This window comes from Ictalurus furcatus, chromosome 13, assembly GCF_023375685.1.
Source record: "Ictalurus furcatus strain D&B chromosome 13, Billie_1.0, whole genome shotgun sequence".
NCBI classification, from domain to species: Eukaryota; Metazoa; Chordata; class Actinopteri; order Siluriformes; family Ictaluridae; genus Ictalurus; species Ictalurus furcatus.
In genome coordinates, this window is record NC_071267.1 from 15003839 (window position 1) to 15025085 (window position 21247).

At 39.7% G+C, this 21247-nt stretch overlaps 1 protein-coding gene across 2 annotated transcripts in view; it reads right to left on the reverse strand.

Moving 5' to 3' along the window:
- gpam (glycerol-3-phosphate acyltransferase, mitochondrial) overlaps positions 1-20860 on the reverse strand; it is a 22253-nt gene extending 1393 nt beyond the window's left edge. The window contains exons 1-18 of one of the 2 annotated variants that reach the window (XM_053640196.1): positions 20671-20859; positions 14946-15076; positions 13985-14104; positions 13689-13762; positions 13197-13310; positions 12974-13102; positions 12753-12852; positions 12518-12654; positions 12321-12420; positions 11507-11719; positions 10375-10488; positions 10185-10270; positions 9982-10097; positions 9345-9415; positions 8956-9220; positions 6381-6523; positions 5336-5413; positions 3386-3517 (exon numbers count right to left, since the gene is read on the reverse strand). In XM_053640196.1, the coding sequence (XP_053496171.1) occupies positions 3386-3517; positions 5336-5413; positions 6381-6523; positions 8956-9220; positions 9345-9415; positions 9982-10097; positions 10185-10270; positions 10375-10488; positions 11507-11719; positions 12321-12420; positions 12518-12654; positions 12753-12852; positions 12974-13102; positions 13197-13310; positions 13689-13762; positions 13985-14104; positions 14946-15044 (2091 nt within the window). In that variant the 5' untranslated portion in view covers positions 15045-15076; positions 20671-20859. Of the gene's footprint in view, positions 1-3385; positions 3518-5335; positions 5414-6380; positions 6524-8955; positions 9221-9344; positions 9416-9981; positions 10271-10374; positions 10489-11506; positions 11720-12320; positions 12421-12517; positions 12655-12752; positions 12853-12973; positions 13103-13196; positions 13311-13688; positions 13763-13984; positions 14105-14945; positions 15077-20670 lie in introns of both variants that reach the window. The other variant, XM_053640195.1, reaches the window with a different exon arrangement.
- Positions 20861-21247: the final 387 nt, after the last annotated feature.

A 21247-nucleotide genomic window follows, 5' to 3' on the forward strand; every position in this document is an offset into this window, starting at 1 on the left:
GGACGGATTATCTAATCTTTCTATTTAGGATGGAGAGCAGGTGAATTGGGATGCAGCATGTGTGTTTAATTTACTGCTTTGTGCTCTTGCCTGGTCCATACCAACCAATGATGTTACCCAGCAGTACATGCTCTCTCTTCTGCTTTTTATAAAAGTGTGTAAGGGTGGCAACTTCCCTCACTCAGGAAGCACCAGATGTGATGTGTTGTTTATTTTAGCAACATGACAGTGTGGTAAACCCACGGCATTACTTCCTCTGAGACACCAAGACTTTTTAAATGATTCCTGTTTTAAACAGTCATGTTTTCTACAAGAGTGCCGTAGTCACTGTTGTGTAAAAAAAAAAAAAAAAAAAAAAAAACAATGATTCATTTACCCCTCCATGTTGCCTTTGACAATTTCCCATTAGTTTCTGATATCACAAGCTATGTTTGAAATCCTGTTTTATAATGATCAGATCTGCCCCTTGCTTTTATGAATAAAAGAATCAGTAATGCCTTATCATTGGCCATCACAGGGGATTTTGATACCCTGTTTTCTGATACAGTGCCAGCCAGTAAATCAGGCAGTGAACATTTTCCATTTCATGACTCTGAAATTCCATGCAACTCTTACTTAACCTGAGTAATTTGAGGATTTTCACTTCCTCTTCCTGTAATAGCAGTCATGCAAGGTGTCGGTTTTTTCCATCTTAGATTAGTCAGATATCTCATATACATGTACATGTTAAACTAACTTAAAAGAATGCTGATACAACTAGTACAATAAATTAAAATTTGCAGTGTGTTTCTTGGATTTTGTCCATTTTACATGCGTATGTAAAAGCAATCCGAAAACATTTTAGAAATAATTAGAGCAGACTAGTATCCATGTTCTGTTGTACATGTTACAGATGGAAGGACATCTCAGTGTTTCATGCTCACTGCAAAAATGCTAGCAAACAGTTATGTGCATTGGCACCGTAAACAAACTACTTGTTGCATTTCAACTTTTCTTCATTCCTTATATAATTTATACTACTTACAATTCCCTCGATTTATTTTTCCACATTTCATTTACACCTCTCTAAATGCATTACACTCATACGCCATGTTTGCAGGTTGAATTTGGCAAAGCAAACGGTCACAAAACTCTTCCTCCCTCGCGCAAGGTGTTGTGGGGAACAGAAGCTGAAAAAATGTCCATGGATCAACTCTTCGAAAATTTACCAGAAATAGTAAACCATCCGCATACCTTTGGGATACTTATTTCAACAAATTATGATTTGGGACACACTAATTCGAATCTTGGATACTAATTAAGACGAATAGTAGGCCAATAGTAGGCCGTGTTAAATTCACTGCTTTGTGCTCTCACGGTCTTGTTGTTTCCATACCAGACAATGATGTTACCCCACCAGTACATACTCTCTCTTGTGGTTTGATAAAAGCATGTAAGGGTGGGCAATTTCGTCACTCAGTGGAGGAAAGACGTTGTGCAATTTTTTAGTAACATGACAGTGTGGTAAGAGCACGTCACTCTGAAACTGCAAGATTTTTTAAACGATTCATGTTTAAAACAGTCACGTTTACTGTAATAGTGCTGTAGTCGCCGCTATGTTTTCTTTTTACACATTGTTCCAACACAAAACAGAAGTTGCTCAGTGGAACTATAAGAAATACTTTGCATAACACATTTTTTACAAAATAACAAGGACATGATAAATGTATTACTGTATTGTACTGTTAAATATAAAAAGTATTATTTTAAAGAATAAATGTTACTGAATGTACTTGCTAAAGAGACAGCTCTAAATTCTATTGTGAAAAGATCATGACTGTGTTTTCACAATAGCTGAAAGATGTTCACTGACAGTTCACAGTTCCTAATGACTAAGGGCTCTGAGGCTTGAAAATAAATGACATACAGTGGGGAAATAAGTATTGGACACGTCAATGTTTTTGTCAGTAAATATATTTCCAATGAGAATATTCACATGAAATTTTCACCAGACTTCAGTATTAACTCAAGAAATCCTGAGATACTGCTTTTTCTTAGTGTGTTCAATACTTTGTTCCTGTGTCATTCCACTTTATTACACATAATTTTATTTATGGATTTTAATGTTGTGAATTCTTTATATTTCCGGATTTGTTGAGTTAATACAGATGTCTGGTGAAAATTTCATGTGAATAACCTCATTGTTAATATATTTACTGAAAGAAAAAAACGTTGATGCGTCCAATACTTATTTCCCCCCACTCTAAGTGCACTTAAGGTTTAGCAAAACATTTTATGCCAGTAAAAATGTGACACAAAAACAAACTTATTATCTCAACATCGCAATTAACTAAGATCAATAAATTGCATGTTTAAAAGTCAATTCTAAAAATATTTTACACAACAATGGACTTTAAATATAGCTTTCTATATAACACGTTACACAAGTGTAATAGAGAGGTGAGACAGGAAGTCTTGAAAAGATGATAGAGCCTAGTACAATAAGTCAGGTTTGAATGAAGGATCTGTTTAGATCAAGCTGCTGTCCTTAGTTTGTTGTCTGTTTAGATAAATGCTTGATAATAATGCTACTGTTAGCATGATGTTGTACAGTAATATAGAGAATAACTTGGTAGTAACCAACAAGGGGTGTTTGAGTGTTTCTCTTTAGCTTTGCATATCAAACTTGTTTATATCAAGTTTACACGAGTAATCCAGTATACTTTCTCGTGTGCAACACTTCTGCAAAAGAGAGAAATGAGAGTCGCATGTTGAGTATATTCTAAACCACACATTCATAGAGCATTTAGTGCTGCATCCCAATCATACTATGTAGTGTACCTACATAGTAATGTCAGTAATGGTGTACTGAACATATATAGGTTAGAACAATGGTCACCAACCCTGTTCCTGGAGATCTACCTTCCTGCAGGTTTCAACTCCAACCAAAATCTAACACACCTGTTTTATTGATCAAGAGCTTCTTAGGGCAATGATTAGATGGTCAGGTGGGCACGATTATGTTTGAAGCTAAAGTCTCCAGGAGGGTAGATCTCCAGGAACACGGTTGGTGACCACTGCTCTAAACTATATATCTTCAATACACCATTACTGACATTACCAAGAAGGCATTCTACATAGTACGCATGGGATGTAGCACTAAATGCTCTATTAATGTGTGTGCACAGATGAATCGTTCATAATGCCCATTAGTACATATCTTTGCAATCAGCACCTTTTGTTTTGGTATGCAATAAAATTGTTGATTTAGGTTTTCTTTAATGTATTTTTATTTGAATAAATAACAGTATACCTAAACAAAATAAAAAGGTACATCACCCAGTTTAACAAAACCAACTTGGTAGCATCGTATATTATTCAATTTCTGCCGTTTTCTAAGGCTCACCTTCAGATACCGGTCCCTTTGCTCCTCTCCAAAGTCACTGTCCTCGTCCTCCTCATCACTCCTCCAGGACAGAGGCTCTGGGAACTTCTTAGGCCAGGGTTCCTCTGAGGGGCTCAGCTCCTCCTGATCCACCTGAACACAACACCATGTAGATGTAGGTGATATCTGTCCACATATACTATAGATTCCCAGTAGTAACCATGGTAATTTGGCCATTCAGTCAATGATAGATTTCAGAGTTGGACATACCAGAGTTCACAGAATAAGATCAGTGCTTGTAATAAAAACCAAAAAATATGATCTATATATTCACCGTCCACTTGATAAGGAACACCTATACAACTGCACAACTGTAGGGTCATCAGCAAACTTGATGATGTGAATAGAAATGAACTTTGCAGCACAGTCATGAGTTACGGACTGAAGACCGGACATGCTCCTTTAGGAGTTTCTGGTAGAGAGCAGAATTAGTGTTTCCCTCAATTATTGCAAGTTGCCCAGACCCTGGAGCAGATGGTATTCTTTTTGTGGAATTCACTGTTTGGTTTAAACCAGATATAACGGGACCGCTGTCTTCCAAACAGTTCCACTTTCAACTCTTCAGTCCACAGATCATTCTCCCAAAAGGTTTGCGGATCATCAAGGGGTGTCTTGGCAAAATTCAGTCGAGCCTAAATGTTCTTCTGGGTTAGCAGTGGTTTTCACCTCATCACACTTCCATGGATGGCATTTTTGCCCAGTGTCTTTCTGTTAGTGGAGTCATGAACAGTGACCTTTACTGATGCAAGAGGTCACTGTTCATGACTCCACTATCAGCATCCTCTGGTGTTGTCCTTGGATCTTTTGTGACTTCCTGGATGAGTAGTTGCTGTGCTCTTGGAGGAATTTTGGAAGGTCGGCCACTTCTGGGAAAGTTCACTACTGGGAGTTTTTCCATTTGCAGATAATGGCTCTCACTGTGGTTCTTTGGAGTTCCAAACTGATGCATTTCAATCATCTTCTTCCTTATCATTTCTGGAATTTCTTTCAATTTTGGCATAGTGTGTTACTGGGTAAGACCTTTTAACCAACTTCATGCTGTTGAAAAAGTTCTATTTAAGTGCTGATTTGATTGAACAGAGTTTGCAGTTTCATAGATTTGAGGAATCAGTAACTACAGGGGCAAATACATTTTCACACAGGCCCAGCTGGTATTGGATAACTTTTTAGCTTCAATAAATAACATCATCATTTAAAAACTGTATTTTGTGTTTATTCATGTTGCCTTTGTTTTATCTTAGATTTTGTTTTAATTTCTGAAACAATTTAGAATGAGATGTACACAAAAACAGAAGAAATCAGGAAAATACTTTTTCACAGCACTGTATTTGGAGTTGTTTTTGGGCATGGTGACAGCACCCTCAGATGCCTAATATATTGCCTAATAGATTTATCAAATAACGCTGCACAGCGATTTTCACTACAACGTGCTGCATGTATCAGAAGATATTTACAGAGGCAGTTGACATTGAAGGAGGCATTTGCAGCTTTAATTGCCAACTACAATTCCCGTAAATCAAGAAGTTGAGAACCAGACTTGTTATAAACCCAAATATTCTCGAATGGAACGGTCACATCATTTACGTCATGTTTCGGGTTCTGTGCTTGGCCAGGGATAGCAATCACACTAGATGCGTACTGTGCCTGAGTCTAACTGAACCGATTCAGCGTATTGTGCTGGGCACAGTACGGAGCAATCACACTAGTCAAACGAACTGGACTCTGGGGGGGGTCAAAATGTGCTCGGGCACAGTACTAGTAACTTTCAATTGTAGCCAGTTGTACCAGACACACCTCAGGTTTACTTCAGGCCTGAGGGGGAAACACTGATTTTATCTGTAGAAGAATGGATTATTAGGTGGGTCAAAGCTGAGACACACAAGCAAAGAGGAGAGCTTCAAGAGTGCTTACATCTGCAACAATCAGCACTCCGTACTGGATCAGTCTGGTCACGGCATCATGGAAGACCTGGTAGACAGTCTGACAAGGCTTTGAACAGAGAGAAGGCCGATCATAATATGTTACATAATCACACACCAGATTTGCAAAAAAGAATGGACAGATCAAACATGTAATTATGTTCAGAGCAAAAACTATGATTAAGCATCCATCAGCCATATTCACAAACAATCTAAAGTCTAAGAGTAGCTACTAGAGGGCCCTTTTTCTTTATTTTTTTTTTAAGCAAAAACTCATTGTTTACATCAAATAGTAAGGCAAAATAAATTTTTGAAAACCTTTGAAAACTACATAAGTTTTTATTTATGAAACATGCAGTCAATAAGGCAAACTCTGCCTTTCCTCTTAATTTTGGAATTCCTTAGTAAAAGTTCCTTTCGGGAATTTCACGAATAGGTTTTAAGGAGAGACTTTAAGTGGCACTCTCTAAGCAAAATTCTTTGTGAATATGGAGTGGAGTATCTTAATTCCTTTAACAAGTACATTTAGCTAATTTGCTGATTAAAGTTTTTACTGTTACATGCAAGATATTTAAACTGAGTGAGGATTACAAACAACTGCTTGGTTCTACACAACAAAAAGAAATTTCAAATAGGAAATGTACTCACTGAGCACTGATCATTTCTTATTTAGCCAATCAATTTGACATAGTAAAAAAAAACAAAAAAAAAAACACCTACTTTATTAACAGAGAAACCTATTTTGTATACCATTGGCTTTATCAAGGCCACCACGTAACATGACACCATACCATTGAGAGCTAACTGCTGTCAACTTTACTTACCAATAAGGTCATGATTGTTTCACTTCCTTATTGGTCTGGCATTGGTTTTTGAGTAAAACAAAAAATTTTACACATACATGCTTAACATTTACTGCAAAACTGTGGCATCACTGTTTCTGCACCCAAAATCTACATTCATTAGATAACAGTTGAACGGAAAAATTGTCGTCATGCTATTTATTGATGTTCTGTGACCCCACTCGAGGAACTTACCAGGGCGATGATGACCTCATTGGAGAGGAAGTGGGAGAGCCCTGCTGCTCGGCAGATGAGTCTCTCTTGGCTGAGCAGAGTGGAAGAGGTACCGAGTTCACCTTCTGTGATCTGCTCCCTCAGCATGGCCAGAGCGCTGCAAGCTAACACAACATAACATCCACACATAAAACTCAAACGTGTTGCTATGCATACGCTGTATTCATTTACTTAGATCAATTCTTTTGTTATTTTAGTAGAAAACCAGAAATACGCATAATATAATAAAGGTGTTCCATTGTAAGGCTATTTCCACTTGGCTGTGGTACAAGTGGTAGAAGTAACCTTCAAAGAACCTTTTGAGTCTCTAATGGAGGGTTTCAAATATGGGGGCGATAAAGGTGCCAATGATGATGCTCACAGCATGTTGTCAGAATGTACATAAACTGTTATTTAAATGTGTGGAAATTGAAGGAAGGTGAATATTCAGAAAAAACAACAAAAAAAATCTGCTTTATGACTGTTGACCAGTGTACACGTGTATTTTTTAAAGTTATGGTTTTACTCATGGGTTCACAGTAACTGCCGCTCCACACCAACTATATCTCGGTCTGTGCTGTGAGTTTGAGTCACTTGTGCATTTAGATACAACACACACCAGATTCACTTTGGTTTTACATTTGTGTAATCTCAAACATTTTTGTGGGCAGAGGTTAACAGCATTTCACCTGATTGGTAATGAGAAGTGAATTTTAAAAAAATGTTGCCAACTAAAAGGAGGTCTTTCTGCAGTTTTCCGCCAAAATAAAAGCCACAACTAACGCATAATGAAGTCAGAAATATATTACTATTTGTACCCCAAATAAAAATGTATTATTATTGTTATTGTTATTATTATTATTATTATTAAGTATTATTCAGTGCAATACTAATGTTACAAAATAGCAAAACTTTGTATATATATATATATATATATATATATATATATATATATATATATATATATATATATATACACACACACATACATATTACATACACACACACACACACACACATATATATATATATATATATATATATATACACACACACACACACACACACACACACCCACATATACACAGTATCTCACAAAAGTGAGTACACCCCTAAGTGAAAATTGGGCCCAAAGTGTCAATATTTTGTGTGGCCACCATTATTTTCAGCACTGCCTTAACATTCTTGGGCATGGAGTTCACCAGAGCCTCACAGGTTGCCACTGGAGTCCTTTTCCACTCCTCCATGACGACATCACAAAGCTGGTGGATGTTAGAGACCTTGTGCTCCTCCACCTTTCGTTTGAGGATGCCCCACAGATGCTCAATAGGGTTTAGGTCTGGAGACATGCTTGGCCAGTCCATTACCTTCACTCTCAGCTTCTTTAGCAAGGTAGTGGTCGTCTTGGAGGTGTGTTTGGGGTCGTTATCATGCTGGAATACTGCATACTGATCATGCTCTGCTTCAGTATGTCGCAGTACATGTTGGCATTCATGGTTCCCTCACTGAACTGTAGCTCCCCAGTGCCGGCAGCACTCATGCAGCCCCAGACCATGACACTCCCACCAGCATTGACTGTAGGAAAGACACACTTGTCTTTGTACTCCTCACCTGGTTGCCGCCACAACAGCTTGACACCATCTGAACCAAATAAGTTTATCTTGGTCTCATCAGACCACAGGACATGGTTCCAGTAATCCATGTCCTTAGTCTGCTTGTCTTCAGCAAACTGTTTGCGGCCTTCTTGTGCATCATCTTTAGAAGAAGCTTCCTTCTGGGACGACAGCCATGCAGATCAATTTGATGCAGTGTGCGGCGTATGGTCTGAGCACTGACAGGCTGACCCCCCACCCCTTCAACCTCTGCAGCAATGTTGGCAGCACTCATATGTCTATTTCCCAAAGGCAACCTCTGGATATGACACTGAGCACGTGCAATCAACTTCTTTGGTCAGCCATGGCGAGGCCTGTTCTGAGTGGAATCTGTCCTGTTAAACCGCTGTATGGTGTTGGCCACCGTGCTGCAGCTCAGTGTCAGGGTCTTGGCAATCTTCTTATAGCCTAGGTCATCTTTATGTATAGCAACAATTCTTTCAGACTCACCTATCCTTTCACACAAATTCACACTGTGACTCATTAGCACTCTCTGGTGACATACAGCACCCATGACACTAAGTATCTTATAGATACCAGGTGCTTTAGGACATCACTTTCTCCAACAGATATGGAACTTTAAATAATGCCTGATGCACAGGATCCCAACCCTGCTCCTCAAGTCAAGTACCCCTATCCTGCATGTTTTAATGTTTTCCCTGCTCTAACACACCCACTTCATATCAGGAAGGACTATCAATTAGATAATTAGCTGTATCAGATGTGTTAGAGTAGGGACAACGTTGAAATGTGTAGGATTAAGAAATGTGTACTCCAATACCTGGGTTGGGAACCAGTGGCCAGTCAGTAATCAGTCAGACCCTAACTGACTCTACAGTACACTACCATTTTTTTAGTTTGAACTGGACATGACTGTGTATCTCTAGGTGTCTCAGGCAGCGTACCTATGATGGCATCAGCAATGAAGACGTGAAAGAGGCCGTTGCTGTAGAAATTGAGCTCAAAGAGCGCTGGCACAGTGTTGCTTGGGGCAATGATGAACTCGGTGTTCTTGTTAGTGCTGGTCACGTTCACACAGTTTCCTAGCAGGTTGAGAGCATGCATCACCACATCCTCAGAGTTCCCTGAGAAACCCAGATCAAAGTCCCTTGAAAGGATCTCTTCCTTCATGTTGAAGAAGTCCTCCACCAGCTTGGACAACAACACACCCTATAAGGGGGGAAAAAATGCTCCATTAGCACTGGCAAAACTACCCAAACTACCAACACTTTACTACAGAGGCAAATGAAGAGGATGTGGCTGACCATACAGGGTTAGGTAACTGAACACTCACCTGTCTGTGTCTGTACAGCAGGAGACAGGCCACAATGTGAGTAGACATGATTGCGGAAGACTTGTTGGCGGCTGTGACAAATTAAAATAAATCAAAATTGATAAGTAAATAAAGTCACGAAACGAAACGTCCTATGATTTGGGTTTATTTCAATGCATTTTTTCTTCCTATTCTAATCGACACTTTTCGACACTAATTATTCTAAATGAAGAATTTAACTGGAAAAAACTATGATCACTATGAAGGTATTGCCAGGATGGCACAGGAACAAAATGATTCCTGTATAGAATCACTAAAACTTCTGAAACTGATGTGAAGTTGTTTATCTCAGCATAAAGATGTCGTGCAAATTCAGAGAATACACAACGAAAGCAGGTTCGTGTTAAGTTTAGATCAAACATTTACAAGCAAGCTGCAATTCTACCCTTTCACCAAATCCTTTGACACATTGTCCTTTAAAAAAAAAAAAAACACCTCAGTGCATTCAAACACAAGGGAATGTGATTGGCTGAGAACACACCACCAGAGGGAGGATTTAGTGACCGCTAGTAACCCCTAAAAGCTGTCCGCCATCTGATCTCTAGAGAAAAGGCTTTAGAGTTAGCTGGGAGACTGCAGGCTTTTCGAGCATTCTTACTGAAGAGAATGTGCTTGGCCAGGTTAGAGATGACCTGCCTTCTCCAGGGCTCATCAGACAGCTCTCTGGAATCCGGGTGTTCTTCTTCTTCTCTATTAAACACAGCTTCATCTGGCCTGTGCAGGAAAATACATCGTTCACCATAAGATAAATGTATAAGCTTATACAAAAAAAAGTTATAGAATAACGTGTGAAAGTTGTACCGAGCTGCGATGATGGTCGGGATGAGGATCTGCTCTAGAGTAAGAGGGGCTGGCAGATTTCGACTTCGCTGAGTGTCAAGATACTCCTATAGAGTAGTAAATGTAGAAAGAAAAAAAAAAAAAAAAAGAAAAGACTTTTGGATCTCAGAGGACAGATTAGTGCTATGGGAGAGTTGGAAGGATTTCTGACCTTGAGAGAGAAAGGCTGAGTGAAATCCACGCGCACGCAGCCGTAGTTCTTCCGGAGCATTCTCCACACACCACAGGTCACGCCCCACAGGCTCTCATTCTTCTTGGGCTTTCCCTACGTACACAGCACAGGGAGTACTGCTATTATAGACCATGCATTCAACTATTATACTGACCTGAAATCAATTTCAAAATCCATCCATCCATCCATATATATACACACACATTTAGAGGTACTAAAATGAAGCCAGAACAAGCAGACACTGTGTGTGTGTAAAATAAATTTTCCAGGACCGTTCATTCACCAGAAAATGACGACTATTCTGAAGAATCTCAAATATCATAATATTTACAGAACAAAATAACATATTACCATATTAATAGTGCATTCAATGTCCAGCAAAGTGAACTGCTTCCTAAAAGTTGGCTGCTGTTTGTTTGCTTTATTAAAATACAAGCAGAGTAAAGGGCAGCAAAGCCGATTTATTCTATACCTGTTTAAAAACAGGTTTATTAAACAGGTTTATTCTATACTTCGATCTCAAAAGAGACAGAGGACGGACACTTAAAGAAAACAAGAACACATGAAATGGCTCTTAATAATTGCATTTTGGACTACACTTATTTGAGCATAAGGCTTGGCTGTGAGCGTGAGCAGCATGGCAGAAACCCTTGCCATGCAACATTGACCAATCAGATCTGAAGATCTATAGAAGACTTCTTTTTCCTGTCATACTTAATTACCCTTGCCAAAGCACTACCTTCCTTCTTTTGTTCTAATAGATTAGGCAATTTGTCATATTGGAGAGATGACAAATCTGTAGATTTATATTCTGAAAGTGTATTTTATGTAAATGTTTAAACTTTCTACACTTGGTTAAAATGTTACTGTGTCCTGATGTTGCTGTTGCACTGCTGACTGTCTCTCCCATTTTCTTTGCCAACTTTGTCCGTTTTCTATCAGTCACTGACCCCAGGTAGTCTCCCACCCACATAGCAATAGATTTTACTTTGTGCTTGCGTTTTTCCCCAATGCATGATTTGCTTAGGATTTACACCCATTTTAAAGTGTGTTAATGACTTTGTTGTTAGCAAGATATAACTTTAGGTTCTGTGCAGATTCTGACTCTTACCAGCTGCTCGCTGTTGTAGTTGCCCTCAATAATGCGGTCGTAGGAGATGCCGACGGGCACGATGAGCACGTCTGGAATGGCACCGGCACACAGGGTGTCCACCACGATGGACAGTATGCCAGCACGTGCTGGAGACAGCTTTCCGCTGCGAGAACGTGTGCCCTCTAGATAAACCTCCAAAAACTGCTGCTGCTGCAACAACTCCTCTGCGTACTAGCAAAGAAAACAGAAGCATGATTAAATTACAACACCCTCAGCCCAAAGTCTAATTAACTTCTAGAACAAAAAAACAAAGAAAATAAAAAAAAAAATTCCATCTTAGCATAGGCATGAACGCTGACATTTAGATCAAATTAAACATGGGTCATAAACTGGGCAACTAACAGATGTAATCAAATATGGCTTTCACCTTTTTACTTTGATGCAGAACAATCATATTATGTAAATCCACCTGTGAATCTGTAATTAAGTTTCATTCAAATTACTGATTAATATCATTCCATTAAATACAGTCATGAGTACTACAGGACTTATTCTCTTTCTCTCTCTCTCTCTCACAATATTGAACTTCACTTCAGTGTGTGTTTTTTTTTTAAATTGTGTCAAAACCTCTTTGTACATTTCTTCCTGACACTAAAAGTTATTTCAACCATATAACAGTCACAAACCCTCAAAAAAGTAAAAGGTGCTAGACTCTGGGCTGGTGGAATCCAAACTAGGGATTTTCATCGAGGCTCAGAGATTTCTCATCCACCCATAACACAAGTAGGAATGAAAAATAACAGTAACAAGCAAAGTGTCTTTGTCTGGTTACCGCATGTAACAGCGCTCTATAAAGAACATCTTTCTTTCCATCTGGGGTCTCATCCATTTTACGGCGAATGAAGAATCCTCCCAGTTTGCGAATCAACGTGCTAAAAGAAAAACAAACAGGAAACAAGTAACATCAGCACAATGGTATATTCCAGTACTGTTACATGAATATATGTTATTATAAAATATGTCCCTCACCTAAAGATGGGGATGTTGAGATTGTTGCCAGCTGCAATGTGCGGGGCTTTGATGTTGTGACAGAAAAGGATGAAGGTGATGAGAAGGTAGTCGATGTGAGACTTGTGCACAGGCAGGAAGACCAGTGGAGCATTGTACTGAAACACAAAGAAGTCAATGTGCAATCTGATACCAACAGGAACATTTAGCAGGTGCTTAGAAGGATTTTTCATAAATGTTGTGAAGCTCTAAATACCTCAGAGGCAGCTTTCTTCACCATCTCCAGCTGACCTTTATGGATCTGAATGCTCCAGAAGAAGCCATTAAACAGTTTCAACAACGTCCATCCGGTCAACCTAGATCAGTTTAACAATTCAAAAAGTTATGAACCAGACAAATGACTCTGCAAATGGTTTATGTCTTAATCAGACTGCAATAATGCCTGATGGATTTATTTTCTGAGGTACATAGACAAACCTGATGAGGCTAGGGGAGATGTTGGCCACCATTTCCTGAAGAAAGCCTCTGGCCTTCCGCCTCACTTTACTCGTGGCCTTCTGGTCTGGTTTTGTCTCTGATGCCACCTCCTCTATAGCGCTCTGCACCCTGTCACAAGAACACAGTCAAATAGGAAGTTCTTTTCCATGTTCCACGTCACACACACACACAAAAAAACAACTACTATATAATCAGTTCCTGCCTGGTGTTGTTGAGGACGTTGTCTACCACATTGCGGGCAAACATGTCTTTGTGGACATCTCTCTCCAGGACAAAGAGCACATAGCTGAGTCTCCGGGCCAGCCAGCCTCGGTGTCTGCATGCAAATACGTGCAACAGTTAGAGAGGTAAACAGAATTAACCATGCAGTCAAAAACAAGCTCTGAACATGCAACCCATAATCACTACAACATTCATCACACCCATGTCACGTTGACACAGGTCCAAGTTTCTCGTTGAGGCAGGAAAAACCGGCTAAGCCTACGTCTGCAGTCTGTCACTGGATCTGGACTGGAAGGATCCACTAACAAACATGGTTAAAAATGAATGTCACTAGTTTCCACTCCTTCACCTGCTGTTTTCCAGTGGACTCCCATGTATATGCATCACTTTAATGGCTTGGGTACTCTGAACCTGGGGAGGAATACTTGAATGAGTTCCAAAACCCAGGACATAGTATTACAGAACTGTTTACCTTGTGTGTGTCTCATTGATGTAAATTACATTGCGAAGTCCTAATGAGGGGATGCTGGTGTTAAAAAGTCTCCCCTGAAACAAACGAAAAACATGTAGATTATGAGCAAGTAAAGTGCATAATTAATTTCTAGGTATTGTGGAAATTCCTTCCTGACAATGCAGGTAGAGCAAGCTTTTTCCTTGATTGTAATGATATTTTTATGTGAATTGAATTAGCACAGGGGTAATTTAATGGGAAGCAATCATTTTAATGATACATGAGAAATCCAAGGAGTTAGTTAGTTAGTTAGTTACCTGACTCTGGGGCGTGCAAGAGTGACAGCATCTTCCAACAAATGGCCGTTTCCGGTTCAGAAGGCCGTCCTTCCATGTGCTGGTCACAGAGCACAGGACAGAAGGGCTGCAGCTTCGATCCTTTGCGGGGAACACATACAGAATTCTACGTGAAGAGAATCAGTGAATTACAACATCCAAAGGTTTATTGTGTACACAGACAGCGTACATCCCTCAAATTCAATTTCAGTCACGATTCTTATGCGTTTGACTTGCATTGCCCTTTTTATAAGTCGTACTCTTGTGTAACTGCCCTTGACTCACATGCTAGACTCCTGACTTTGGACGTCTTCATGAAAATGAATTCTATTATAATTTTACATACTGCTGCTGATCATCTGATGTTTTTAATCCCTTAATGTGATTCCAGTAACACGTGTCTATGTAGATGTTCAGCAAAGATTCATCCCCAAAAAGAGCACAGTGGATATTTACCATGGAACAAGTTTTTTTTAAATAAAGATTGAAAGAGTTGTCGGAAGCGTAGCGGTGGTGACATTGAAGTCATGCGACCATGGTGTAGTTCATTCATAGCGTAATTTTAACTTTTTACTTTTGCCGCTTGTATTTGGGCTTCAAAATTCATAAATGTCATGTTCATTTGTGAAGATTACCGTGATGAACAAAACATGAAAATCGTAAACTTTTAATATGCAATAATCCAAAAGCCAGTGGAAAAATCCTATTGGCTTTTTGTCGAGGGAACCAAGGTGATGCTAACTTCCGGGTTGGATTACAGAAACACGTCATTTTTGCAGCACTCTATAAAAGGACTAAATGCCCAGTACAGCATCTGAGATGAAGAGGACATACTGACCACATAATATATAATTGCTAAATTACTACCATGGGCAAAATGTTCTAATAAAAGAACCGGCAGACAGCATTTCTTTTCTTGCGTTCTCAGCACAGTGTCATTTACCTGCTCCTCACAGGGATGTTTAAGACGGCTGACCGCCTGGTCAGGACTGCTAGCCAACAGCACACTGTCCTGACCTCCCAACACCATGTTGATGTCCATTCTCTCACCTTCACGACACACACACTATAAACCTGCAAAGAACACACACACAAAGTGGAGAGTGAAAAAGCTGCCCAGATGCAGATCACACGCATGAGTTGAGTAATATGGATTTAATGGACAGATGTTCCCTCTGCTTTCCTTCTACCTGCTGGAGAAACCTGCTGAAGACTGCAGAACAGGAAATGCTCTGCTTAATCAGCCTTATTCAAACACTTTAGACATTCAGAATGTGTTGTTTCATATTACAAACAGACAAAATGGTAGGGGAGGAAGTGAAATTTATATCAATATATAATAAAATATAATATAATAGTATAATAATAATATATATAATTATATAGGACTTCTCTCAGTGAAACAACTAAATACAGCCTTGTTGTGTCGTGTTGTAATGGCAAACAGCCTGAGGGCACTGTGGGATACGGTATTGTGATTGACCCGCAAAGGGAGAAGAAGAAGAAGTGAAATGTGCACGTTTCTCTGATGAATACTTTATTTCTTTTACAAGTGTAGTATACCACAAGCCTATAAAACTTTGAAAGAAATACCAGTAGGACAGTAACCTAAATAATATGTTAGAAAGCTAAATATTAAATAACATTTAAAAAAAAAAAAAAAAAAACACGTCTCGATGACATGCCTGGAGATGGATCCTGAGATCTGTATTTTTCCCCACAGACATATGGCTTCATCCAAATTTATTGGTTCACCTCTCTCATTAAGCTCGAATCCAAAATGTTCCCAGATCGCCGATGAAACATTCGGTTTCCCAACAAGATCCATCGCAGCGGCAGAACCCGAAGTGAAATCACCTGAATGGATTTTGCTGCGCTCAAACAAACCCACGCCAAGCTAACAGACAACACTATATAAGATTATGATTAGGTAATTTGTGCATTAACCTAAAATCTCCTGGTATGTGGTAGGTTATAAATGCAAATTAATATTGCAACTGTTATTATTGTTACACTTGTATTTAAAATAAAAAAAAAACGTTGTACCTTGTGTCATAGTGTGTCATAGTGCCCACTTGAGCAGAAACATTAACATGGCGTGTGATGTGACTCGCAGGCTGTCATGGCGACCATCACAGCCCTAACAAATATTTTAAAATATATTATTAATCCTATCTATTGTGAATATATGATATTTTTCCCTGATAATCCTCCCTGTATAATATAATGCAACACTCTGCTAATGTTGTGGTATTAATACAATATTAGGGTGTATCACAAGTTTCCAAATATAGTGCATTTCCTAATGTAGGGTATGAAACAACACTAAGCATGCACCAACAGTACTACAAAACTCACATTTGAGAGAGTCATCAATTTGTGCCCTCTCCACTGAGGTCAAGCAAACTGTAAGACGAGCTGAGAAGCCGCAGAGCTGACTGTAAACGAGAAGCCAAAGTTTGCAGTTCATGTGCAGCAAAGATGTCTCCTCTTACCCCTCTACCACCAACATAAAGGTCTGCATGACCTGCAGCTACACCATCCTTCTATGCTGATTCAGTAAGCTGTGCATGTGAGGTGTCAGGTTATAGGGCTAAAACATCACACCCTGAATAAAGCTGACTTATCAGACAGGGGTAGGAGGGTCAAGCAGAAACAGTATGATCACGGTCTGTTCAAACGCGTATTTATAGAAGTCATGAAGGACAAAAAAGACTTTGTAAATCTACACAGAGAAGCCTGTGCCATTTAAAGTCACACTGGAATCACATACAACACTGTCCTAGGGGGAAGCATCTACAGTTCATTACAACATGGGTTTTTTCCATTTACAAAGTATGTCATGGAAAAAAAAACAAATGCTATCAAATGCCAGAACTGTTCTCTGCTTGGCTGCCAAATGAATCAGTTCCTACTTTCAAAATTATTTTCTGCATTAGCATAATATGTTGTGACTTTCACCCCCTCAGAGGCCCTGCTAATGTAAACGTCTCACAACCATAGACAACCATCACCTCACCAGGGTGCAGTAGTTCACACCATGTGCGAAAACAGTCCCATGACATTTATTTACACTAGCTGACTGCTTTTCTGATCTTCTTTACTACATGGTACAGAACTACATTAGAACTAAATTAGCTTTTAATCGGATAAATAATTACACTGACAATAATAAATACTTACACATTATTGCTCACAGGTGAATTCTTAAAAGAGACTTCAGCGTGTAATTAAAAATGTAATCAGTGCAGCTGACAGCTTCTTCACCACTGTAAAGTAATTAAGTCCAGACAATTTTGTACTCCATTAAAGTTAAAGTAGGTCTTAGTGGAAGAGCTCTTCCAAGCATGAATAACTAATCGGAGAGCGAGAGAGAGAGCGCGCGAAGGCTGAGTGAGGCGAGAACGAGAGAGAGACAGAAAGAACGACACTTGGTCACATCACGCCACCAGAACCTGAGTTCAACGAACTCTTCACGGTCTGAGCTGCGTCCCGCCAAAAGCTGACCGGCACGCTGATGAGATGCAACGAGGATGAGGGAGAAGAAAAATGCACTGGATTCTGGCTGAGTGTCAGATCCTGCAGTAAAGAATACTGAAAGAATAGCCAGTGAGATGAATGACCTGAGAGTACGGGAACAGCAACTTTAATTAGGTTTTCCACAAGCAACATAAGACACATTGGATCTCTGGTGATCCGGTCAGTAGGGAGTAATGAGTCGAGGCTCAGATGCATGATCCCAAAGGCTCTTCCTTCATGTTTGTTATAATGATACCAGTAAGCAATTTACACATAAATTGCATTTAAGAATGAATAATCATATTTTCTGGCCAATTTTTTTTATGTATGTTTTATTATGTTATTTATCATTTTATTATGTATAATTTATTGTACCATACGGTAGCTACCAATCAGGGGGCCACCATTTGGTCCACAGGAAAATTCATTCATTCACACTCAGTTCCACTTTATCAGGGTCAGGGTCTCAGTAGATCTAGGGAACACACCGGGGACTGAACCGGGGATGCTGGAGCTGTGAGGCAGCAACACTGCCCTAGAGGATTATACCTCTGAAAGATTCCGGTTATCTATCTGGAGATGTTAGTTTGGCTACAAATGTGTCTGTACAGTGACAAACATAATCTTGGCCAGTCCTTGAGCATAGTGGGCCAGTGAGAAATTCTGGCTTGCTGTTCATGTGACATCTGTTCATGTGACTTCAACATCTACCAAGTGGCTGCCAAATCTGTCCCAATCACAGAGTTAACCTGTCCAGCTGTCCATGACTGAAACTGAATCCTCCAATGAAATATGCCTTCATCACCCTGTGTAGCACAGTCAATTTTCTCTAAAGAGCCATTTATCATAGCGATGCAGACGAAAAAGCATGCTCAGGTTACATATACATAGGTTTAATATCAAATAATGATATAATCATAGCTGCACCTAGAGATGTTATAGTGCAGTGTGCAGAAACGTGTAGGAAGCATATTATATCCAATATCCAGCGCAGAAATAGTGCAGTGTACAGAGACATCAGAGTACCCAGTCCACATCTCTGCTGTATGCGAACGTGACTCGGCTCTAGGAGTTGACTCTCTAGGTCAGGGGTGTCCAGTCTTATCCGGAAAGGGCCGGTGTGGGTGCAGGTTTTCATTCCAATCAAGCAGAAGCCACACCTGATTCTATTGAAAGCCAAGATCAACTGATTAAACAGGTGGAATCAGGTGTGTACTGCTTGGTTGGAATGAAAATCTGCACCCACACCAGCCTTTTCCAGATAAGATTGGACACCCACTGGTGTAGGTAAACGTATGCAAGCCGTTTTCCCCCTACTTCCTTTTGCTTCGTAGATGTAGGCAGTGTCATTACTTATTCATTTATCTTCAGCAACTGCTTAAGTGCTTCCATGGAAACCTTTCCAACACCTCAGCTGTTTGTCTGAATGAATGGTGAGGCGTGTATGTGTGTATATGAGACTGTGACCGGCTATCAGTTATACAGATAAACAGGAATAAATATTCAGAGTTAAGCACAGACACGGCACAGCAGAAGCACATTAATGCAGGGATGTTTATTGTATTTGTCAGTGCACATTTGTAGGGTCTTGCTAACAACCACTGAAATACAGTTTACACAATGCACTGCTAATTTGTGAATTAGAGGGTAGGGTCAGGTAGGTTTCATTAAACAGTTTCAATCACAGTCAGGCAAAGACTCGTAATATCGTGAACTTTAGGGGGAACATTGCATGGGGGGGGGGATTGGGTTAGTCGAAAGAGTCGGCTCTAATTAACGAGGCGAATCAAATGAACTGACTCACTAAAAAGAAGTGGAAGTTCCACTGAAATAACTCGAGTGAGAGTCACATCTTAAAGCCAGTTATATGATTAAAGTTACATGATTAGTTACATTAGCCACAGCTAATGTCAACGAGCCGTCTCCAGGCAATAGTGATATTAGTGTTAAACTACACACCAGCTAACGGCTAGCTGGCTACAACGATACTTTTGATACTGCCGTTGTATCGAAAGGATCGATCCTCATAGAAAAATATTGATACTAAGGTCTTTTCTTTTCCAGTGATTTTATTTATTTAGATAAAATATATATTTTTTATTTTTGCTTTAAAAGTGTATCAAATCTGTCCTGGGTTTTAACCTCCACAGGACTAATTACAGGCGCATCGAGCGCACAAATCACAAAATCTTTTAGTGGTCATGAAAATGTATTCAGATTTAGCATATTAATGATGCATTCTTCTCATAAATCATGACACACCGCTCAGGAAAGTACATGCAAGTTCGAGTGCATGCTTTTAAAAGTAAAAAAAAGTATCAGTATCGGCGATACCGGCCCTGTATTTACTTGGTATCGGATCGATACCAAATTTTCACCCACCCTACATAGCGTTGCAAGTACACGAGGGTGAAGCGTCAGTTTGTAGGTGAATGAGTGAATGCAAATCAGAGATGCAAACAATGTGTGTTCATATGTGCATATATGTGTAAGTGTACATATGTGTGTACATACATGTGTGTGTGTGTGTGTGTGTGTATGTACGTGTGTGTGTACATACATGTGTGTGTGTGTGTGTGTGTATGTACGTGTGTGTACACGTGTGTGTGTGTACACGTGTGTGTGTGTGTACACGTGTAAGTGTACACGTGTAAGTGTACACGTGTAAGTGTACACGTGTAAGTGTACACGTGTAAGTATCTGTATATGTATGTGTACATGTGTGTGTATATGTGTGTGTATGTGTACATGTGTGTGTATATGTGTGTGTATGTGTAGGTGTGTGTACATATGTGTGTGTATGTACATGTACATGTGTGTGTGTGTGTGTGTGTGTGTGTGTGACGGAGCTGAAACGGAGCTGTGACAGGAGCAGGTGATTTATTGAAGCGTGATGAAAAAGCCAGTGTTATAGTATGTAAGAAAGACATGGCAGTGAAAGTCGCCCCTGATCTGCCTCCACACTAGTCACTATGAGGCCAGCAGTGTGAGGCAGAGCTAGCCTGAAAGCCTGAAACGAGGTGCACACTGATCATGTTCATGCTCATGCAGGCTAAATGCACTAGCTTGCTAACCCCCTGCACCGACAAGCGAATACGATCAAAGAAAAAAACGGCGAACACGACCCAATAAAGCGCGGTTTATCTTACCGTGAGAATGTCTATGTTGTGGCAGACATCTTTTTGTAAAGCGGTCCTGTGTTGGACGTGAACTCGTGTTGTCCTTGAAAACCACGCCGGTACTACAGTTCACTACCCTCTACAGCACTCACTGCTTCCCGTTTGCCGCCTCGTGTCTTCAATGTTTAAAACAGCCACGAGACGGCGCCATTTTATCACCACTTTACATCACTGCACCTAATTCAAAACCTGCCCAAAGAAGGCGCCATTTTACAGCAATGCACCAAATTTACATCAGCCACAAGAGGGCGCCATTTGATCGACGTTTTATGTCACTTCACCTAAACAAATACTAGATAGATAGATAGATAGATAGATAGGCAACAAGAGGACCCTATTTCGCCATTTCGTGCGTAGGTCTTGAAAGAAGGCATCCTAAACGTCTACTTGATTATGAAGTGTATGTATATATGTGTGTGCATATATATATATATATATATATATATATATATATATATATATATATATATATATATATATATATATATATATATATGTATGTATGTGTGTGTGTGTGTGTGTATACATACACCCACACGCACAAACA